The 19,272-nt window shown below is 34.0% G+C and overlaps 3 protein-coding genes across 3 annotated transcripts; 1 reads left to right on the top strand and 2 right to left on the bottom strand.

Annotated features, from left to right (window-relative positions):
- Nucleotides 1-200: 200 nt before the first annotated feature.
- Nucleotides 201-6,545, bottom strand: LOC117160502 (urea transporter 1). The gene is made up of 10 exons (XM_033341274.2): nt 6,226-6,545; nt 5,881-6,003; nt 5,533-5,652; nt 4,983-5,134; nt 4,363-4,510; nt 2,608-2,691; nt 2,212-2,359; nt 1,897-2,078; nt 1,541-1,702; nt 201-881 (listed from the first exon to the last, which is right to left on the bottom strand). Exons 1-10 carry the CDS (start codon nt 6,262-6,264, stop codon nt 813-815), a joined length of 1,227 nt encoding a protein of 408 aa, XP_033197165.1. The 5' UTR covers nt 6,265-6,545; the 3' UTR covers nt 201-812.
- A 351-nt stretch (nt 6,546-6,896) lies between these two features.
- On the bottom strand, nt 6,897-10,591 carry Mcm6 (minichromosome maintenance 6). The gene is made up of 11 exons (XM_033341273.2): nt 10,321-10,591; nt 10,095-10,238; nt 9,747-10,011; nt 9,470-9,672; nt 9,169-9,370; nt 8,521-9,051; nt 8,133-8,438; nt 7,727-8,060; nt 7,511-7,624; nt 7,307-7,446; nt 6,897-7,220 (listed from the first exon to the last, which is right to left on the bottom strand). Exons 1-11 carry the CDS (start codon nt 10,410-10,412, stop codon nt 7,125-7,127), a joined length of 2,427 nt encoding a protein of 808 aa, XP_033197164.2. The 5' UTR covers nt 10,413-10,591; the 3' UTR covers nt 6,897-7,124.
- Nucleotides 10,592-11,410: 819 nt separating this feature from the next.
- Nucleotides 11,411-16,453, top strand: LOC117160507 (uncharacterized). The gene is made up of 3 exons (XM_076624700.1): nt 11,411-11,576; nt 12,026-12,336; nt 12,882-16,453. Exons 1-3 carry the CDS (start codon nt 11,538-11,540, stop codon nt 13,372-13,374), a joined length of 843 nt encoding a protein of 280 aa, XP_076480815.1. The 5' UTR covers nt 11,411-11,537; the 3' UTR covers nt 13,375-16,453.
- Nucleotides 16,454-19,272: the final 2,819 nt, after the last annotated feature.

Here is a 19,272-nt window from a genome sequence, read left to right as displayed (position 1 = left end):
GAAACAACTATCGTATATTACAATAGTAGCGTCGATGAAAAGCACTAGAACACAGGATGAGATTATGCCAGGATTGTTAGATGTAGAAATAGAGTGGTAGAAGTTGTAGGACACTGTCGAATATCATATATCTACCCTCTTTGTTCTTTCCGTAGCATATTGAAATATTAGAAGAATAATTAAAATATAAATGTTCATAGTTAATAGCACCCAGCATTATAGATATTTTATTATTGGAATTAAAATATTTACAAAATTATTGCGACGAGTCAAAATTCTTTTGACTGCGGTCTATCCTCGATAGATTCATAAGGAAAGAAAGAAGATATTCGCAAAATTTATTTTTAATGAAGCAGCGTCACGTTGTTTCTCTATTCGTATCTTCGCACTTGGTCTCTATTCATGAAAATTGTTATCGATTCATCATATACAAGAGAAAACTTGAAAGTATTTTTTTCATATTTTCTAAGGAATCGTGTCACAAATCCGAATGTCTTATATACATAAAGTACGTAGTTAACGCGATAAAAGAACAGACGCAGTAGTCGTTATGCAGGACAAATGAAAATTCTCCGTCGAATTTACGACACGGGCTCCACGTCGTAAGCTAAAAAAAGCAGCCAAGTAATTTTATTGATCGACTTGTAGATTCTTGAATGCTTTCGTTAAAAATTCGTTGTAGCAATCCAATGTATTTCTTATGAGAGAAGAAATAGCGAGTGAAAGCAGATATGAGACATTGAATTCAAATTTCTATAAAACTTTCGTATGAAACGTGCAAATAAAAATATCGCATTATGCTTATTTTATCATTAAACGTCAAGTGTTGATATATTTTTTCGATCTTTAGCACCGTCTCCGATATTTCCTGCGTCATTTATCTACAAGAAAAGAAAAAAACAATACGTTAAAACCTAAAAGAATACACGGTACTTTATTTTTTCTGATAACTGTATAACTTTCTAATCCGATATTTTAGTTGAAATAGAAAGTGCAATATATAAATAAATAAATACGCGAACTACAAAATCATTTACTTTTGTTTTTATCGGTACTTTATTTATACTGGCAAGGATTATTCTTTCCGGCTTTCAAATAAAGTAAAAGGCGAGCGTGTCGCCGAGTGCTTTTGCCGATAACCTTTGTATAACGAAACCACATTCACCATATGCGACTCCTTGGAATCGTATAAAAGCAGGTTAACCTCGGCTAGAGCAGAAATCGATTTCTAGAGTTCCCATGACGATAGTCTCATCATAACGCATATCAAACTTTCTCCCACTATAATCAATTGTATTCTAGTATATGAAATATATTAGAAATAACAATGAACGTGTTCTTTGTTTCTAAAAGTTCTAAGCGCTAAAAAAATTCCGTAACTACGATATTAAAATTTTTTTTATGGACTCTGTATCAAACGCAGGCACATGGATTTTACAGAAAAATAACGCCCATGAAAGTAAATTGCAAAACATCGAAATATTATTAAGCAAATACAATTTTTTCAAGTGAAAAGGAAGGAAATAATACAAATTCATACTTGCTGAATAAGCTGTTGGTTGGCAAGATAATCCCGACGTTGTTCCTGTGGGGCAGAAATAGGCGGGGGTTGCAGAAAAGTTTTATCTTCTGAGTCGTTCCTTAATTGCAGAAACAAAGAAGCCACCAGAATGAACGGTAGCGACAGTATCGGCAATTTCAGCTGTACATAAAATTATTTAATTCTTCGTTTTGATTCTTAAGTTATGTATACATATACATATAACATGTTAGATTCGCTCAAACCTTTATCTTTTGAAACTCAGATTTCACTACGATTGATATCGTCTTTTTAAGATATTGATTAACAGGGACAGAAATCTATTTCGTAAAAAATAAAAATATTAATTTAATTACATCTCTAAAGAAGAACAATACGCCATACTGCACGATCACGGTGTATACGATCGCTACGATCACAGCTACAGCTGTTTGTCCGCTAAACGCAAATAAAGTTCCTAACGAAGCTCCCGTCAGAAAAGTGTTGTAACCCCACAAGCCGGCATAAATTTCATCGATTTGTATCCCAAGCATTAAACCTACGAATAACAAGAAACTATGACAGAAAAATAGAAAATACTAATATCTTTGTCTCAATAACATTTGCAAGCTACGTTGACTCGATCTCACGCTCGATAAATTCAAGGTTCATACACAAAAATAGTATAATACCCGCCAATGAACCGATGAGTGCACCCAAAAAAGCAAAGCCAGCCGTTATCGGAGAACAAAGTAGACAAGCTAAATAAACCACAGCACCCATAATAACGCTTTCAACTGCTAACACCTGCGACGCTGACACTACAACGCCATGAAACATCTGAAAAATGTACAGGATGCACACAAACAAATTGACCCAATTTCGTTAAAAAATGTCTTTCTTACAGTTAATGATATCGATAACTATATAATGTATTATGGCATTTAAAACATTCATGATACAGTTTAACGAAACAAAATAATGCAAGATGTTGCTTAGGATCCCAAGATATTCGAGTATCCGAAAATGTCTAATACTTTCAACGATGTGACACATGATTGAATTGTGAAAAGTGGAGCAAACTTTACCATCCCCCAGTCAATGTGTATCCCTGTCGCATTTTCTCCGATGAAACTGATATTGCCTGTCGTCGCATCACTTGTTGCATTGTCCTGGAAACAATAAGAATGTACTGTATAAACAACTGATCGTGTATGTACTCGCGACACATATAACACGTATACGTATACACGATATCTTTGTTCGAGTACATATAACCCTGTGCTCAAAACTGGGCTAGTTCGTCCATTGATATCCACGCCCGAAAGAAAACTCAGGACAAAAATATCTTTGAATAAAAAATCGATAGAACTCCCTTCTATGACGAATTTATTTCATTCCATATCTAAAAGAAGAACGCGTGACAAAAATAAGCTAGGAAATAAGTTTTCTCCATTCGTAATCCGTTAAGTTGATTATACCCTCTAAATCATTCAAACTTTTGTATTTGCAACTCGATAGTTTGGTCCTCGTAGTTTATGTAGCTTATATGCACATGTAATCTTACATTACTTAAATTTTTTACTTCCTCTATATATTTTACTAAAATTTTACTAAAATGACGAAGAAATACAAATTTAATGCGATATTCGTCTAAAGAAAACGATCGACGAATCTGAGATGATTTTCATCTTTTCCTATCTCGCTCTAAAGACAAACAACAATAGGTAAGAAGTTTGTATTGATCGTGTGCGTGCCACACGACGACTAGCGGAGTGGAAGAGGCTTTTAGCATCGCAACTTAAGTTGGACAACGTTGCTGGCATAACTAAACTTGAAATTATCGCTTTCATCTGTCATCGATCGATTATGTAACACTCAAATGTTACTCGCTACTGTTCGCGTTGATGTGATATAACGATAAAAACCGATTGTACCGATTCTATGAAACTTTAATCAAAAATGCGATCACGTAGTCAAGGGTATTACATGGAATAAAACACATAACACGTATAAACGTATAAACGTGAAACATATAAACGACTGAATATTTTCTACAAATATTAATAACTTCGAAAGTGTTAATAGGCAAAATTGAAGTATTTCGAGGTATCGTTTCATTAGCTTAACTTGTTGCTTTTTGGAACGTAAATATGTTAAGAAGATTTTAATGTTACATTCAGATATCGCTGATGAATGTGTAATATACGTATATACGGCACTACGTGGCATAATGACAAAAATTTCGTAGCAGTGTACGTGTAGGCGTGCGTATCAAAATACATAAATCTTCATAAACTTGCGAGCACGCTGCGTTATCAAACGATATCTTTACGACAGATAGTTTTCATACTTTTTACATAGAACATAAATAGAAGAACGTCTCCAGTTCAGCACTCGAAACAAAATAGAGAGTAAGTTTACATTTAACATTATAAGTCATATCATGAGATCTAATAAATAATTAGATCGTAAAATGGGAAAAAATTACATGATTCTGTTTCAAGAATTCATGATAACCTTGGATTTACTATGAAAAAGAATATTTTTGAATTGGTTATATGTTTTTGTCGATATGTGTTGTGTACCATAAATCTTACATCTACGATAAATAATAATTTTATGACTTTTAATATAAGAACACAAATTTATAGCAAATAAATAAAAGTTTACGATTATATTAACGATTAACGATTATATTACGATGATATTAACAGAACTTTTAAAGTCTCTAAAAATCTGGACTACTGGTACCGAAAAACCGAGTGTTTGTCTATGCAATATTTAAAGAATCGCATTCCGCAACAATACGAAAATTGAATGCTCACAACAAAATCTATTACCATTCTCGTAACTGGTTGCAGTTCCTCCGACGTATCAAGTCCATTGTCTTTGGCATAAAGGACCAAGAGCAACGCAAATTCAGCCAGATTAAACGGCCATGCTATGAATGGTAACTTATTGTTTTTGAAAGAGCGGGTCAAGTAAACGCTGTAAACATTAATCGTTAATTACCAATAAAATTAGCTAAAAGCGTTCTATAATTATCACAGTTGTTTAAATTTAATCTACGTTGTAATATAATATACTGTTGAATATTTTTGTAATGGTAAAGTAACATCTATTTAAAAGATTAAATGAACTTCTTTTTTTAATATTAAATTTAAGTAAATCTGTAAGATTTGAAATTTTATCGAAAATTTTACATATCATTCTACTCTATTATCAGGTGAAAAATAAACGATTCTCTAAAAATCATAAAAGAATTGACTGTCGAGCTTTGTTTGAATACTTCATGCGTCACACTCGTCACTTTACATTTACAACGATATCATAAAACTCAACATAAAGTTATCTTATATTCGTAAGAATTACTAAAATGCTAATACTGCGCGTTACAGCAAACGTTTTATAATAAAAAGTAAACTTATAAGCAGACATTCGTCAATTTATTGAAACTTGCCTAAAGATCGTTCCCAGAATAATCAGTAGTAGACTGAAACCATCGAATGGTCCATAGATATTTGGTATTAAACTAGACGATATCGCGCCAACTAATAATGGATTGAACACTGTTAACCCATTTGCGATATTTTCCTGTGAATCTCGTATCAGCTGCGAATGAAATATATGCTTTTCAAAACGTAATGTGCGAATTTTCTCACATAGCGTATCAACGAAAAAGCTCCGCAAATGGTGTCGCGACGCGATCGTATTAATCCTCGCAAAAAATTCCGCATTGCAGTCATTTTGTTTACTTTTTGTGAAACAATACGGTACCATGGGATGATCAAACGAATAATAATTACAGAAGCATGAATAATCGATTCATACGTCACGTAAATCAACAATGCAATTAGGCATTATTTATTCGCGTCAAATATATACTAAGGATATATATATATTGGCATATATTTAATGAATACATAGGAAGTACATAGTTCTAAGTTTTCGAAGTAAAAAATAATTAACAAAATATCATTTTTTAAATGTTTGATGTAACAATTACGTACCACAGATAATAGAAGACCTAGGGAACCAGTGATTGCTGAGAGGAGTAACGTACCTGGTGCATTAACTCCTAAAGAAATCGTTATCAATAATCCACTAATTGGATTATTTGCAAATACAACCTGTAAATTTATATAAGCTGAATATGAGTATCTTTCGATCGATTTAAATATCAATTTGTGTATGTGCATATCGTTTTGAAAATCTTGTAGACGATCCTTATATTTATAAATCTAAGATTTTAAATAACTAATGTTAACTAAAAATAACATAGCATAATAAATAAATTTGTATCTATGAACATTTTCGTTATCTATACATTATTTATAAAAGATATATTAGCCGCTTACTTGACTGAAACCTCGTAATAAATAATCAAATAAGCGTACTATGCTCCAAAAAACGCTTTCCTTTTCTAACAAAAATTCTTGCCACTCGGTGAATGTTCCAGTAAAAACGGCCCGAGAATAGTCCTATATATGAATTATATTGAGAAATGTCATGTTAATACAAAAAAAATTTATTTTAGGTGCTACATATGTATATACCCAATACTAAAATATGATAAAATATGATACTTGAAATACACCTAGTGCTTAATTCTGATTTCATCTAGTTTTATGATTAATTCACACTTTATGACATACGAAAAATATCTCATACTCATATCTTTTTATTTATCTTTCAGTACTCACATGGCGCGTAGATCCTTTTAATCGTTCTCTCGCGCTCATTCTATGATAGACTCACGTAAAACACTACAATTCCATTTTAAAAGTATATCCTTTTAACCACACTGTGCAAATTCCCCCACCATTTGTGAGATATGTCGATGATAAAGAGCAATGTGCATCTGTATGTCATTCGATGTTTGATATTTCTTCTACGAAAATTGTGTGATACGAGATCGTGAATGTTTCAAATTTCTAAAAGAACTATTTATTCCACATTATAAATTAATATGTATGAGTATTAATTAATAAGTGAGTATTAATCATTGAAATAAAGATATCAATTCAAAATTATTTTTAAGTACAAAATATTGTTGAACTTTCCTTGTTACTTTTTTCTTACTTCCACGTGTTTACTCGTTTTAAACATTGCTTTCATGTATCTTTACTTCAAACGAATGTTACTTTATAAGAGCATGTGGAGTACATAATTAACATAGCAATCTACATAACAATTAACACGGTTAGCGCTACCTTATTAACGTATTTATGTTAAACTGTTAATAATGTAATAATTTTAGTAGTAGTTAAATAAACAGTCAATGGAACAAGTACACTGTATATTAATATAAATATTTATTTTTAATTTAAAATATGTAAAAAAATATAATGGTGCGTGTTTTCGATTTTGAATTGTAAAATCTGGTATTTTCAATGAATTAAGGCAAGTAGAGGTACATTTTGATTTGATTGCATGAAATAAGTAAAAAATATTTTCATAAAAATGCTTTAATCTTGTACCATCCACAATGTGAAATAAATTGTATTATTCACATGTGGAAATAAATTCCAATGTTTACCTCTATTTACCATTACTTTATCAACAGTTGCATAATTAGTTCTTAACAGTACTTTAAAAAAGTTTAAGCATCAATAATATAATTAGGATGTACAACAAGCAAAGGATCATTTTCTTCGTCTTTTTCATCCCTTGTGGTTAAAGGTATTATAATTTGATCCTGAAATACAATCAACAAAAGAAATTAAAAAATGAATCATTAATAATAAAATTCGAATAATTTTAAATAACTACTTTTTTACGTACATGATATGTTAACCTATCAATAATCTTTTCAATAAAATTTTTTCTTTCCAACAACTCTTCTTCTGAATCTATTTGATCCTGTATTTGATCAAGATACCATGCCACCAGTTCCGATTTCCTTAATCCACCTTTAGTGTCCCCTGCAGAATAGAGAAAATTAGAAAATAAATATTTATATAAATAATAATTTCAGACACAATATACCTGTAGCAACAGTTTCACTTTCAGCACGAGTTTCTTCATTTCTCATGTACAACACTAACATATTAGATAAATTTTTATACTCTTCAAAGGACATTGTTAGTTTCTTCTTGTGTTCTATAAATATAATGTAAAGAAAAAAAGACGGATGTATAAGACTAACTACTACACATAGACATTCACAGAGACATTTTAGTGCATATAAGTGATATAATTTACGTGTATGAGTTTCTGCTTCCGTATCGTGATCCAATGCGTTGAGAGCCTCCATGATAGGTGGAGCATCGTTCATATCGACATCCATTCCATCATCTTCGGCTTTTTCTAAATCTATATCCGGTTGTTCTACGGTAACGATACTTTTACTTAATAAACGTTTTGCTTCCGAAACATGTTTTATAGTAACTTCATCTGAGCATTCTAATTTAGCCATGGCTTCTGATAATCTAATAAGGCTTTCTAATTTTCTAACGGTAACTCTCCATTTGCCGGAGCCACCACCAGTTTTTTGTCTAAGCGTAGTATAACTATCAACTAAAGATTCCGCCGCTTCCTAAAATTGAGAAAGAAAATTAATCCAAATAATTCAAATAATGAATTTATATTTAAAACGGTATAACAATACCTGATTTAACATAGGTTTAAAATGTTTGGCAAAATTAATATATCTAGCGATCTCTGATTGCGAATATACTGTATCAAAACCTTGCCAATTATCGCAATGTAAATCAATAATTCTTTTAGCGATTGCATTATCAACAATTTCATTGCATTCATCAACTATAATAAAGAATAAGTCAAATCTGGACATAATTGGAGCCGTTAATTGAACATTTTGTTGTAATGACTTTTTCCTATCATACCGTCCACCAACGGGATTTGCTGCCGCTAATATCGATGTTCGGGCATTCAAAGTTGCTCTTACACCAGCCTAAAAATATATATATTTTATTAATGCTAATATGCATATACTAGAAAAGTTTAATATCAATTATCATTCGACATCAACAAACCTTAGCTAGTGAAATAGTTTGTTGCTCCATGGCTTCGTGTATAGCCACTTGGTCCCTAATATCCATTTTATCAAATTCATCGATACAACAAATACCTTGATCAGCAAGCATCAAAGCACCAGCTTCAATAACAAAATCAGGCGACTCTTCGTCTCTTACTACAGCAGCAGTTAATCCAGCTGCGGAAGACGCCTTTCCCGAAGTGTAAATCGATCTTGGTGTGATGTCAGCAACGCTTTTTAGAAATTGAGATTTCGCTGTACTAGGATCACCAACAAGACAACAGTTTATATCTCCTCGTAACGAGGTACCCTCTAACGTTGTTTTCGGCACACCACCAAACAACATTAGAGTAATTCCTTTTTTAACTTCATCGTTACCGTGTATAGCGGAAAATAAACTTTGTACAAGATTTTCATATAGATTTTTATCACGACTCATTTCATATATACGATTCCATTCTGCTTCTGACATTCGCTTTTTCATCATTTCTTGAGAAATTTCTTCCATATTTGTTTCGGTACCACCAAACTAGAAAAATATTAATCATATAAAATATTTGTACATATATATACGCATTACTATATTATTACATGTAATGTACATGTATATGTACACATGGCACAATATGTAACTAATTTGTTATACCCTAAAACTTGTTGGAGTAACACTGCAAGCTAGAAATGCTGTTTTATACGTTAATTCACGTGTTCCTAGAGCTTTCAATCCTGTTATTCCTTCTCCTTGTTCAGTAGGTTTTCGACGTGCTGCTTTAAGATCAGCTTTTGCACCACTAAGTGAAAGAACCGATACATCCGGTACTACTATCATAGTTCCTGTAAAGTCGTACCTAGAAATGTACAAATAAGATTTATTAGAACTTAGAAAAAGTGAACGAAGCTATATAACTAATTTTAATATAATATTATATAGGTATGTAATAAAATACCTGTCACCAGGTTGAATAGTTTCTACAGCTTCTGCTCGTAAAATAACTTCAAGCGAGCGTGGAATGCAGCCTCTAGGAAGTTCTGCTTGTGTCTCTTGTACTCTGATTTTTTGGAAATCAACAAATATGGAATTATCTACGTCTAGCAGGAAACGCCTCCTATTATTACATACTGGATTATGACAAATTGTTGGATTGCAGAACTGTAAATAATTACCCAAATTGCAATAATTTCATTACAAACATATTCATATCAATGAGGTCATCTGCATTATACCTTAAATTGTTGTTCTACATTTTTTATTACAGCATTACAGTCCATACAAAGAAATGTACCTAGCACCAACTCTGGATGAACAGGATGCGTTCTTATTACTTGACCAGATATACGTATTAATGTACCAAGTTTCGAGGCATTTAGTTCTCTTAATTTTTGTCGTATCGGAACTTCCACAAAACTCACATAACATTCCTTTTCCTTCCTCAAATCTGCAACATCCTTGACATAATTACAAACTGCTTGGCATAGGTATGGATAAACTCTATAACAAAATATTACAATTTATTAAATAAAAACAAACGATTAAACTAGTGTCGTGACAAAAAGAACATGCTAAAATCTCACCTAAAATATTCTTCAACAATGGTTGTTGACAACACTTGATTATATTCATCCACATCGTCAAAAGTCACTTCTAACGTACTATGTTCTGGACTTACAAGTTCTTTGGCTGGTTCAAGGTATTTTACAGTTCCATGTTCCTTAAAGCTAATTAATAAAATAAGAAAATATGATTTAAAAGACAAGTTTGAGGTATCGACTGTCTTTAAATGAAATGTAAAAATTTTACTCTTCTAAAAAGTCCTGGAACAGCTTTTGACATTTGATCCCAACTTCATCAGGTACACGTGAGCGAATATTTTGCGTATCTCCCACATCCATTCTTCGAAATAATTAATAATTACTTATCACAACAATATTTTGGCGCGGCGTTCAGTAATGAAACAACGCGCGAGAACAGTTTGGCGGGAATTAAGTTTAGGCGCGTTTTCAAAATTGGCATCCCTTGCGTGCAATAAGAAATATAAAAATAAACGAAAATAAATTTTATTCTTTTGTACAATGTTCACATGTCCAATATATTAATATATAAAGAATATTATTCTAATCTTAATTATATATTTCTGATAATGAACAGATACAAAATTGCCAAAGTTAACGAATGAAATACCTATTACTGCCATGACTCCCTTCGATTTTTAGAATTTTCTCTAGCAAAATTACCGACACGAAGAGTTGGAACCGTCATACAGCGCCCTCTGTGATACCATGAGAATAAACAATGTTCCTATACTCTGTGCTCCTACATCGCTTATACGAGTATCTTCAGGTTTCTTTCATCTTTTTCGTTCTATTATAATGTCGTTATGTTATTATTATTTTTACGTATTATAACTGTAATGACAAATAATATTTTGTTCTGTTGTCACTGTATAAATAATGAAAAAACTGAATATTCTTTGTAATACCGAAAAAATATCTTTAATTAAAGGTATGATATAATAACGTTACATCATATACAATAAGAATGAATATAACATATCATTCATTACTTTTTGATACTCTGTACGTAGTACGTATACCTTATTGAGAAAAAAGAATTCTGTACAACAAAAATATAGTATAAAGGTATAAAACTTGTAATACCTAGGATTTCTCAGATGTCGATGTATCCACCAGTAGTGGATATATATGTATCCACCTTTGCATATATATGTAATATCTCTCACAAAAAATATTGTCTGATATTGTATATACACACAATGGCTGGGCATGATTCAAAAGATCGCGTGCAGAATCGTAATGAAGGGCAATTAGAGATTTCACCACATAAAAAAAGAGGAGAAAGTCGAAAAATCTTTTAGTATGTAAATAGATACGTACTTACACGGTGTATACATTTCCTGCGACGGACAAGACTTCGCTCTTAAGGCAGGTGGTGCTGTAGGATATAAAAAGCACTCTCAGTGCGTACAGCCGTTTTAGTTCCTTCAAAAACCCTCCAGAATGTTAGTCAGTGTCGCAGATATTCTTGCTTTTTACTTGGTAAAATTGTACTCTTTTTTTCATACTCTTTCAATTTGGTAAAACTTTATGTAACTTTAATATCGTTCACGTCTCGAGGAAGATCATCGGATCAGATCGTTTACATACAATAAAATCAATACCGAAACGATAGGTTAGAAATTGATATTTAATTAACTTGATAACAGTTACAAACGTAATATACACGTCAAGTTCGGAATAAGTGAATTAATTGCCTACTAATATTTCATTTACTTTTTATATTAAATAGATTTATATTTTATGTTTGTTTCTAAAACGCGCCTGACAAAATGTAATTTTTAAACGATAACATTAAAGTTGCGACAAACATTAACTTTCATCGGTTTAATTCGCTATTCAAACACGAACACGGTGACGGTACTATTTCGAAAAATGTAGAGACGTAAAAAGTGGCATGATAATAATTGAATGAAAACTGTTGAATTCAGGTAACGCTTGCCTGTTCAACCAGTGGTGCATTGACAACAGAAGTATCTCGGGATATCCAACCAGTAACAAATTTACAGCCACCAGCCTTTAGTTATCTTCCAAGTACGAACGTTGTGTTTCCAAAACTTTCTCAACATGTTGTTTTCGCCAAACAAGCTTTGGACAATGGGTTAGAAGATGTCGGGGCTCCAGGTAGAGGTTTTACCGAAAGACAAATACAGGCTGGGTATTCATACCTGAAACCTCTATTGATCGATCTCAAGTTACCATTCAAAGATCAGACGATGAAATCAATCAATGATAAGCAAAGGTAAGAATACACTTTTGAAGTGTACAATTTAAAAGCGTATCTAGTGTTCTACCGTTATAATAAACTTGCTATTCCTTTCGTTAGACTCGTTCGCAATTATTTGCAATATCGAAATTGTCGGAGAGACGTTCTCGTTTGTTTAATATTCGATCGTGGTTCATTTAGTTTTCGTTTGTTCGCTTTCTACTAGGTAATTACAAGGAAAAGATAGATAAAATGATAATTAAAATGATAATCTGTAGAAATGAAACGGATATTTAAAATTCACGTGGATATCTACGCAGGAGGTCAAACGAACGTTTGTACAATTAATAATTTGTATTTCGTGATTTTTACGGAATCGAGGAATCGAAGGGAAAATTACAGTTGAAAGCGGATTCTGTCACGAATAGAACCTGTCACTGTTAAATTAGGACCATAAGCCGCGCCACGAGTGTAACTCGATATTAGAACGCAAGGGGTTGATATTATCATAAATCACTGGTGATAATCGAGATACGCCCTATGTCGACCCTCGATAACGCGTCGAATATTTGCATTTTAAGATCAACGAACGAAGAGGGAAGTTCTGGAACAAAAGCGATAACGAGGGCAGGTAAATCATCGAGGTCAAGCAACGGAACAAGGCTGCTGGCCGAGGTCGAATATCATCCGCACGTTCCACGGCGATCGTCGTATCAAGTTGTGGAAAAACTCGACGAGTACTTAACGGACGATTCGGATCATGCAGGATTGCCCTATCGTGGGAAGGCTCAGACAACGAATCCCCATCGTAATTCGCAAGACATAACGACGGCCATCAAAACCCTCGATCACTTCCTGAGCGGGGTTCTGAACGACGATGGTTACAACAGCCAGCTACATCCACCGCCCAATCCTGTTTTAGCCCTTGTCCTGTCTCGATACGGGCGATACGTGTCCGGAGCACGAAACCCTCGCGTGTACGCGCACATGGCCGTAAACAATATACACAACAACAAACCTTTTGGTAGTTATAAGTTGGAACGCGAAGAGCTGCCCACCTACGCTCGAAGATAATGCAGATAAACATTTTCCTCTCGCTTAGGAAAAATTCTTACCTGTTGGACCCTTAGATCATCTCGTAGACGTTTTATTGTTAGTACTTGTGTGACATAGAAACGCGCGAGAATTGTTCGAAACCGGGAAAGAAATATGAAGAAGAGATAGTGGAATTATGGAGAACGAATGCGGAAAAGACGAAAAATGTCGATAAGCATGGAAATATTATCGGAATAAAAAATTCTTTATCGAGAATCTTTTATCTGAAAATCTGAATAGGAACTACCTAATAAATAATTTTGATTTATTCGTTACCTTCATATTCGGCATTGGAAATAACTTTCGCTCGGCAGCGGAGTCCGGTAATGTACATATAAACGGCAGTGAAGTTAATTAATAGTTTACACGTCGTTAACGGCACGTTTAATCGCAAATACCGCACATTACCCAACTCGGTATAATTTTCAATTCATAGATTCAATTTTACTTGAATTAATCTGCTTTCATTCATTGATACCGCTTAAACCACAGACACCAAGTTGAACTAAATCGAAGTCGCGAAGTTCGCCCTTCGTTGATATCACGCTGATTAATTATCCAAACGACACTTCGGATACCGGTATTAAAGAAAACTTTAGAGCACTTCCTTCATAGCTCATTCTAAATTTAATCAATATCATGCGGATTTACCCTTGAATCTAGCGGCAATCGGGCTTGGCGCGAAGTTAATTGGAGTAGTTCGAGAAGCCGCTCGAGAAACCCCGATTAAGCACTAAACTACTCTCATTACACCTTCCTGTCTCTCCGGAAACCTCTCTAGATACTACTAACTTGATTTCATTGATGAAAGCCATGTACCAGTCTAGACCACTATTGCTCTTGTTCGGAATACGTCCATCAGATAGGTACATGCTAATAAACCTTTTTGGTCTCGTGCACCCCATGTTACTTCGAGTAAGAACTTGTCGTTCGATCGACAAAAATTTTACGACGATCATTACATGAGAAGATCGGAGGAAACATGATATAAGAGAGGAAATATATAATTTGGAAAGTAAAATTTTAATAGAAAATCCGTGTGTTTCCAAATATTAACGCAGCTTATTACATCTGATATAATTTTTACCTGTTTAAAATGTCTAAAACTCGTATTAATGCTCAGCGGAATACGTATTTAAATAAGATTTATCGAACGAAATGTTTCTTTAAAGTAAATAATTATTAAATCGGATATTCGATTAAATTCTATTAACATCGCAATTTAAAATTCAATCAATCGAAACCCTATTTGAATTTCTCCATAATATCAAGCGTACCTTTACGTATATAGGATTTGCACTTGTAAACAAGTCGGAGATTTATTATAAAATTATAATAACTCTAATAACGAGAGATTTACACATCTATAAAATTATTACGTATCATATATATTTTAATGGATCATTTTCCGCGAAAAAGATATTTTACTAAGCACATCGATCTCTATCGCATTCTGACCACGGTTCTCGCGAGTATATACACATTGAGGAATTTGAATCGGGGTGCGTATAAATAAATACATCATAAACATTGCAGTTACGGACATTTTCAGAGATCGTTTAATTTTCCTATCTTCGGTATACTTGTTGCGGGATCATAAAACGAACGACGAGGGCTTAAGTGGTGCTTGATTGCCGTCCGTCCGCTAGGAAACCAGATTGTCTGAAAATTGTATTTTCAGGATGGCAGTTTCCATTAGCTTCTTCGAGCTTTACCAAAGGAGATCGGTTGGCAGTAATAGCTTTACTAATAGAGCATCCAGGTACTTGGAGACTCTTATAATTAGTCGATATGTTCGAGCTAATACGTTCTCCTTTTTGATCCTTCCAAGTTCGCGCTTTTAAATAAGTTGTTTATACGTATTCGTTTCGCATTTTTAATATCGAGCGAAATATACACATTTTTAATATCGATAGAGTGTCACACGTAAATAATTACTTATTCCTCTTGCTTCGTGTAAAAACGTGACAAATTTTTCGGGCGAAATTAGCTTTCTTTATGACAGGTGTGATATTCGAGAATGGAAGATTAGACAAGGTCATGAAAGTATTGAAACATTTTGAAATTTCAGTGGCATTCGGCCATCGTTGTTATTATTATATCGGAAAATTTTGAAACAAACCTAAAAATGTACGTAGAAGCTACGAGACATTTAGCGCAAGTACAGATTTTGCACAGATCACAAAACTATTTAAATACTTTTGCGAATCGTCTGGTTAATTCTACAGTAGCATCGCGACGGACGAGATAATATTGTTACTTTATCTTGTCCTTTTTATTTCATTTTCGCATTGTTCGAATTTCCAACCTTTTTATTCCTTCTCTTCGCTATTTTCCCTTTACAATTTCAAAGGGAAGCGTTTTGTATAGAACGAGTAGACTCGATGAACTTTCTCGTATCGCATATTGCGTATTGTACGAGAGTTGTACGGAGATTTCAAAAGAAATATTACACCGATGCTAAAGAAAAACGTGGATTTACGGGCTCGGCGGAAATGTCGGAATTTACGTTTGCGTAGGATAACAGGGGAAAAACAGGTAATCTTTTGCGTTTTGGCAAATATCGTACACGGTCCAAATTTTCCCTCGTTCTTTCTCTTTTCCCCTGCTCTTTTCTTTTATTCGCAAGAGCAACTACATCAGAATGTAGGACAAACGAAATGGCTTGTTCGTCATTATTTTCAGTCGTGATGCGCGAATTTCTTTGCATTTCTTTCCGTTCTGGTAATCTTTGGAATTTTTTCGAGACCCTTCAAAGGTTGGCAAGCACGGCTGAAACTGCGGGGTGCTCGGTCTAACATGAACCGCAGTTCAGTCGAACCGCAATAAAAAGCAGCGAGCTTGTAGGAATAAAATATGAGAAATACGTTGAGATCTTTTCTCCGTGACGGGGTAGGAAGAAAACGAGATGAAGGCGCAAGATGGAGGCTCGGAAAAAGAGGAGACCGCATTAACGCGATGTTTTGCAGCGGAACGCGAGATGGCAAAGAACGATATTATTAAACGCTATCTTCTTTCATGTTTCATGCTACGCTATCGATACATTTTTTTACTTGTTTTTATTTTCTTTTCTTTGACAACCTTTCGGTCTAATTTTAAAAATTGCGTTACTACTGTCAAAGGCTTCCATTCCGGCAGTTTATTTTTTAAGCATTATCTTTAGGTATAAGTTTCACGGAAAGCTAAATGAAAAATATCGTAATATTAGTTGTAAGACATAAAATATTATTTAGAGTGGAATCTTCAAATTTTTGTTGATCAGATACTTTTTCTAAAATATAGGACCACAGTGGATAAGTTGAATTTGATTTAAATATTTTGAAGAAACGTTGTGGGATAAATATCTATGTCATTCGAGAACTGTTTGCTTCCAAAATTTCCTGCAGGTAAAATAAGTACAAAAAATTACTACGCACTACAGAATCCTTTCATCCGACAAACGTCGAAGGAAACCCATTTGGGAATAAGAACGACCCGGAATCCACAAACCTTTTTCTGCCACTAAGGCTCTGTCAATATTTCCATTTTCTACACTTTCTCCGTGTAATTTTAAACGGACATTGGTCAGAATTTGTTCAAACGAATCACATTTTCCGAAGGAAGTAAAGAGATGAAAATCTGGCATGAATCAAACATCTAGCTTTCTCTGCCAAACATTAGGTATACAATTATAGATAGAATATTTTTGAAATTATCGAAATGATTTATTACTTTTCGCTCGTGTATGGAGTACTCTAATATTAATTAGACTGATTTAGTAATTACGATGCATATCTGTACAAATTAATTGGAATCCTGATATAAATTTAAAAAGTGTAGAAGTATTTATTGTAATATTTGATTATGTCCAGCCAAGTATCACAGTAAGATATATAGTCCTAGGTTTTGATGGTGGAAATCGGTAGATGGAAAATGGTAGAAACACACGTTGCAATTAGTTGCTTTGCTTTGAACTAGCTGGTGATTTCTATGTCTACAGTTAAATGTTAAATGATTCGTTCGAAAACAGGTTTTACGTCTTAGGTACTGGATTATCCTGTATCGTAGGCGTCGCGCATTCTAGTATCCTGCGACTACGCTCGTAAACATACTACTGATTGAACGGAAGTCGCGATATCGTGACGTTTTCAAGATTTACGAGCATTTGTACAAAGCGAATCTACTTAATGTCATATTGTTCATCGCTGAAACTGAATCCGTTGATATGTTGGTATCTACTCGAACGACTTGACTAAAACCTTAACGTGTGCTTTCAAGCAAATCTTTAAACTTTGATAAATTTGTAAATCGTATCAATTTATTGTTCGATATTATATGTAATATCGTGTAATAATATCTATTCCTTCGGTTTAGGAAAGTTTACACACGAGCAATGTTTAGCGTAAACAATCGTTATATGTATTACAATATTATCTATTGACTAGAATTTCATATTAATTGACATAATTAACCAGTGTTGCTTTGCAAACGAACACCATTAGTAGTCGATACAGTAATCGACGGTAGTAATAGCGTAACAACATGATTTATGTAATATAATAATACTATTATATTGTTATACGAATAAATAATCAATCTTGCGAATGTAATGTGACGCAATTTCTTGGTCCCCGATATGTCACGTTATATTTCGTAAACAATATAGAGAAGCAATTTAAACGAATAACGAAGAAATATACATCGATATTAATCCACTGTAAAATACAGTAAATACCAAGTACTTTCTTTGGCGCTTCTTGTCATGAAAAGAAGTGTTCTCAAATATTCGAGACACTTGACGCGATTCATGAATGAATAGTTTCAATCAACGTACAGGCACCTGAGTCGATATCATTTGGTGGGAAAAATAGTATCCATTGAAATTTTGATTGGTTAACATCGATACTCTTTGATTCACGAAGCTCAGGGGAGCGAGCGTCGATTTGTTTTTGGTGTCGCGCGTTTTGTTTTCCCGGGCTTGTCCATTAACTTCCATATCAACGCAGAACACGATTATCCGCATCCGGTGATCTGTCTCTATCCGGCGATCCATGTCAGCTTCAAAATGTCAGTAAACGCATTCGCGCAGAGAAAAGATATTGTTTCATCTGCAAAAAAAAAATGTTATTCAAAATACTTTGTTGGATCACTAACAACAGGAACGTGAATGGACGTGTTAAACTCTTCAGGTTTTTGACGGACCATAACGATGTATGGAAAATTCCTAAACATAAAATAGTTATGAGGTATACGTTTCTACGTAGTAAACAAAATATTGCAAGCGAATTAACGAAAAGTTGTTAAAAATAATTGAAAATCATCACGTAATATTTTCTAAATTCTACGTAACACGTATTTTTCTACAGCACGAAGCTATATTGTTTCTCGTATGTCAACTTAAATTTCACATATAAGGAAATGAGACCGTTTTACATATGACGTATGACGATGGCACTTTCGGTATTCTACGGTTGGAAATCGCGAAGCAGTTGGCAATGGAGAATGAAAAGCATCTCGAGATCGCACACGTGACGCGTTCGAGTAGCCACTCGTTTCTAGCCGAGTTCCTTCTCTTCGTTGTATGATTCTAGCTCAATTACAAGCGAGTAAAAGGTGGTACGGTGAAAGCAGCTGGGGTGGTGCGGTTGCGGTGAAGAGGCACCGGTTTCTTCCGCGGTTGGCGCAATTCGAGAGAAAGACGAAAATGGAGGGAAGAGAGCGAGAAAGACCTGGAAGGAAGTGCACGCACCCATGCCACCGTAATTGCCACGGTGTTTATAATTGTTGCACACTCCTTTGCTCTTTGTACGAATGCCTCTTCAACCTTCTGACTCGTAACCCTCCCGGTTGCGGGCCACTCCGCCGTGGACTCTTCAGAAACGTCGTGACGCGGGGCGA

This window comes from Bombus vancouverensis, chromosome 15 (assembly GCF_051014615.1).
Source record: "Bombus vancouverensis nearcticus chromosome 15, iyBomVanc1_principal, whole genome shotgun sequence".
NCBI classification, from domain to species: Eukaryota; Metazoa; Arthropoda; class Insecta; order Hymenoptera; family Apidae; genus Bombus; species Bombus vancouverensis.
Note: the sequence above shows the minus strand (reverse complement) of the source record. Positions and strands in the feature narration are given on the sequence as shown.

Excerpts from the sequence above, each read along its gene's own strand:
- Mcm6 (XM_033341273.2), bottom strand. The coding sequence starts at position 10,412 with ATGGATGTGGGAGATACGCAAAATATTCGCTCACGTGTACCTGATGAA. Across the intron at positions 9,673-9,746 it reads ATGTAGAACAACAATTTAAG|TTCTGCAATCCAACAATTTG; the intron begins GTATAATGCAGA and ends AATTATTTACAG. Across the intron at positions 8,061-8,132 it reads TTAAACCTATGTTAAATCAG|GAAGCGGCGGAATCTTTAGT; the intron begins GTATTGTTATAC and ends TCTCAATTTTAG.
- LOC117160502 (XM_033341274.2), bottom strand. The coding sequence starts at position 6,264 with ATGAGCGCGAGAGAACGATTAAAAGGATCTACGCGCCAT. Across the intron at positions 5,653-5,880 it reads TATTACGAGGTTTCAGTCAA|GTTGTATTTGCAAATAATCC; the intron begins GTAAGCGGCTAA and ends ATAAATTTACAG. Across the intron at positions 2,360-2,607 it reads TACACATTGACTGGGGGATG|ATGTTTCATGGCGTTGTAGT; the intron begins GTAAAGTTTGCT and ends TACATTTTTCAG.
- LOC117160507 (XM_076624700.1), top strand. The coding sequence starts at position 11,538 with ATGTTAGTCAGTGTCGCAGATATTCTTGCTTTTTACTTG. Across the intron at positions 11,577-12,025 it reads ATATTCTTGCTTTTTACTTG|GTAACGCTTGCCTGTTCAAC; the intron begins GTAAAATTGTAC and ends TGTTGAATTCAG. Across the intron at positions 12,337-12,881 it reads TCAATCAATGATAAGCAAAG|ATCAACGAACGAAGAGGGAA; the intron begins GTAAGAATACAC and ends TTGCATTTTAAG.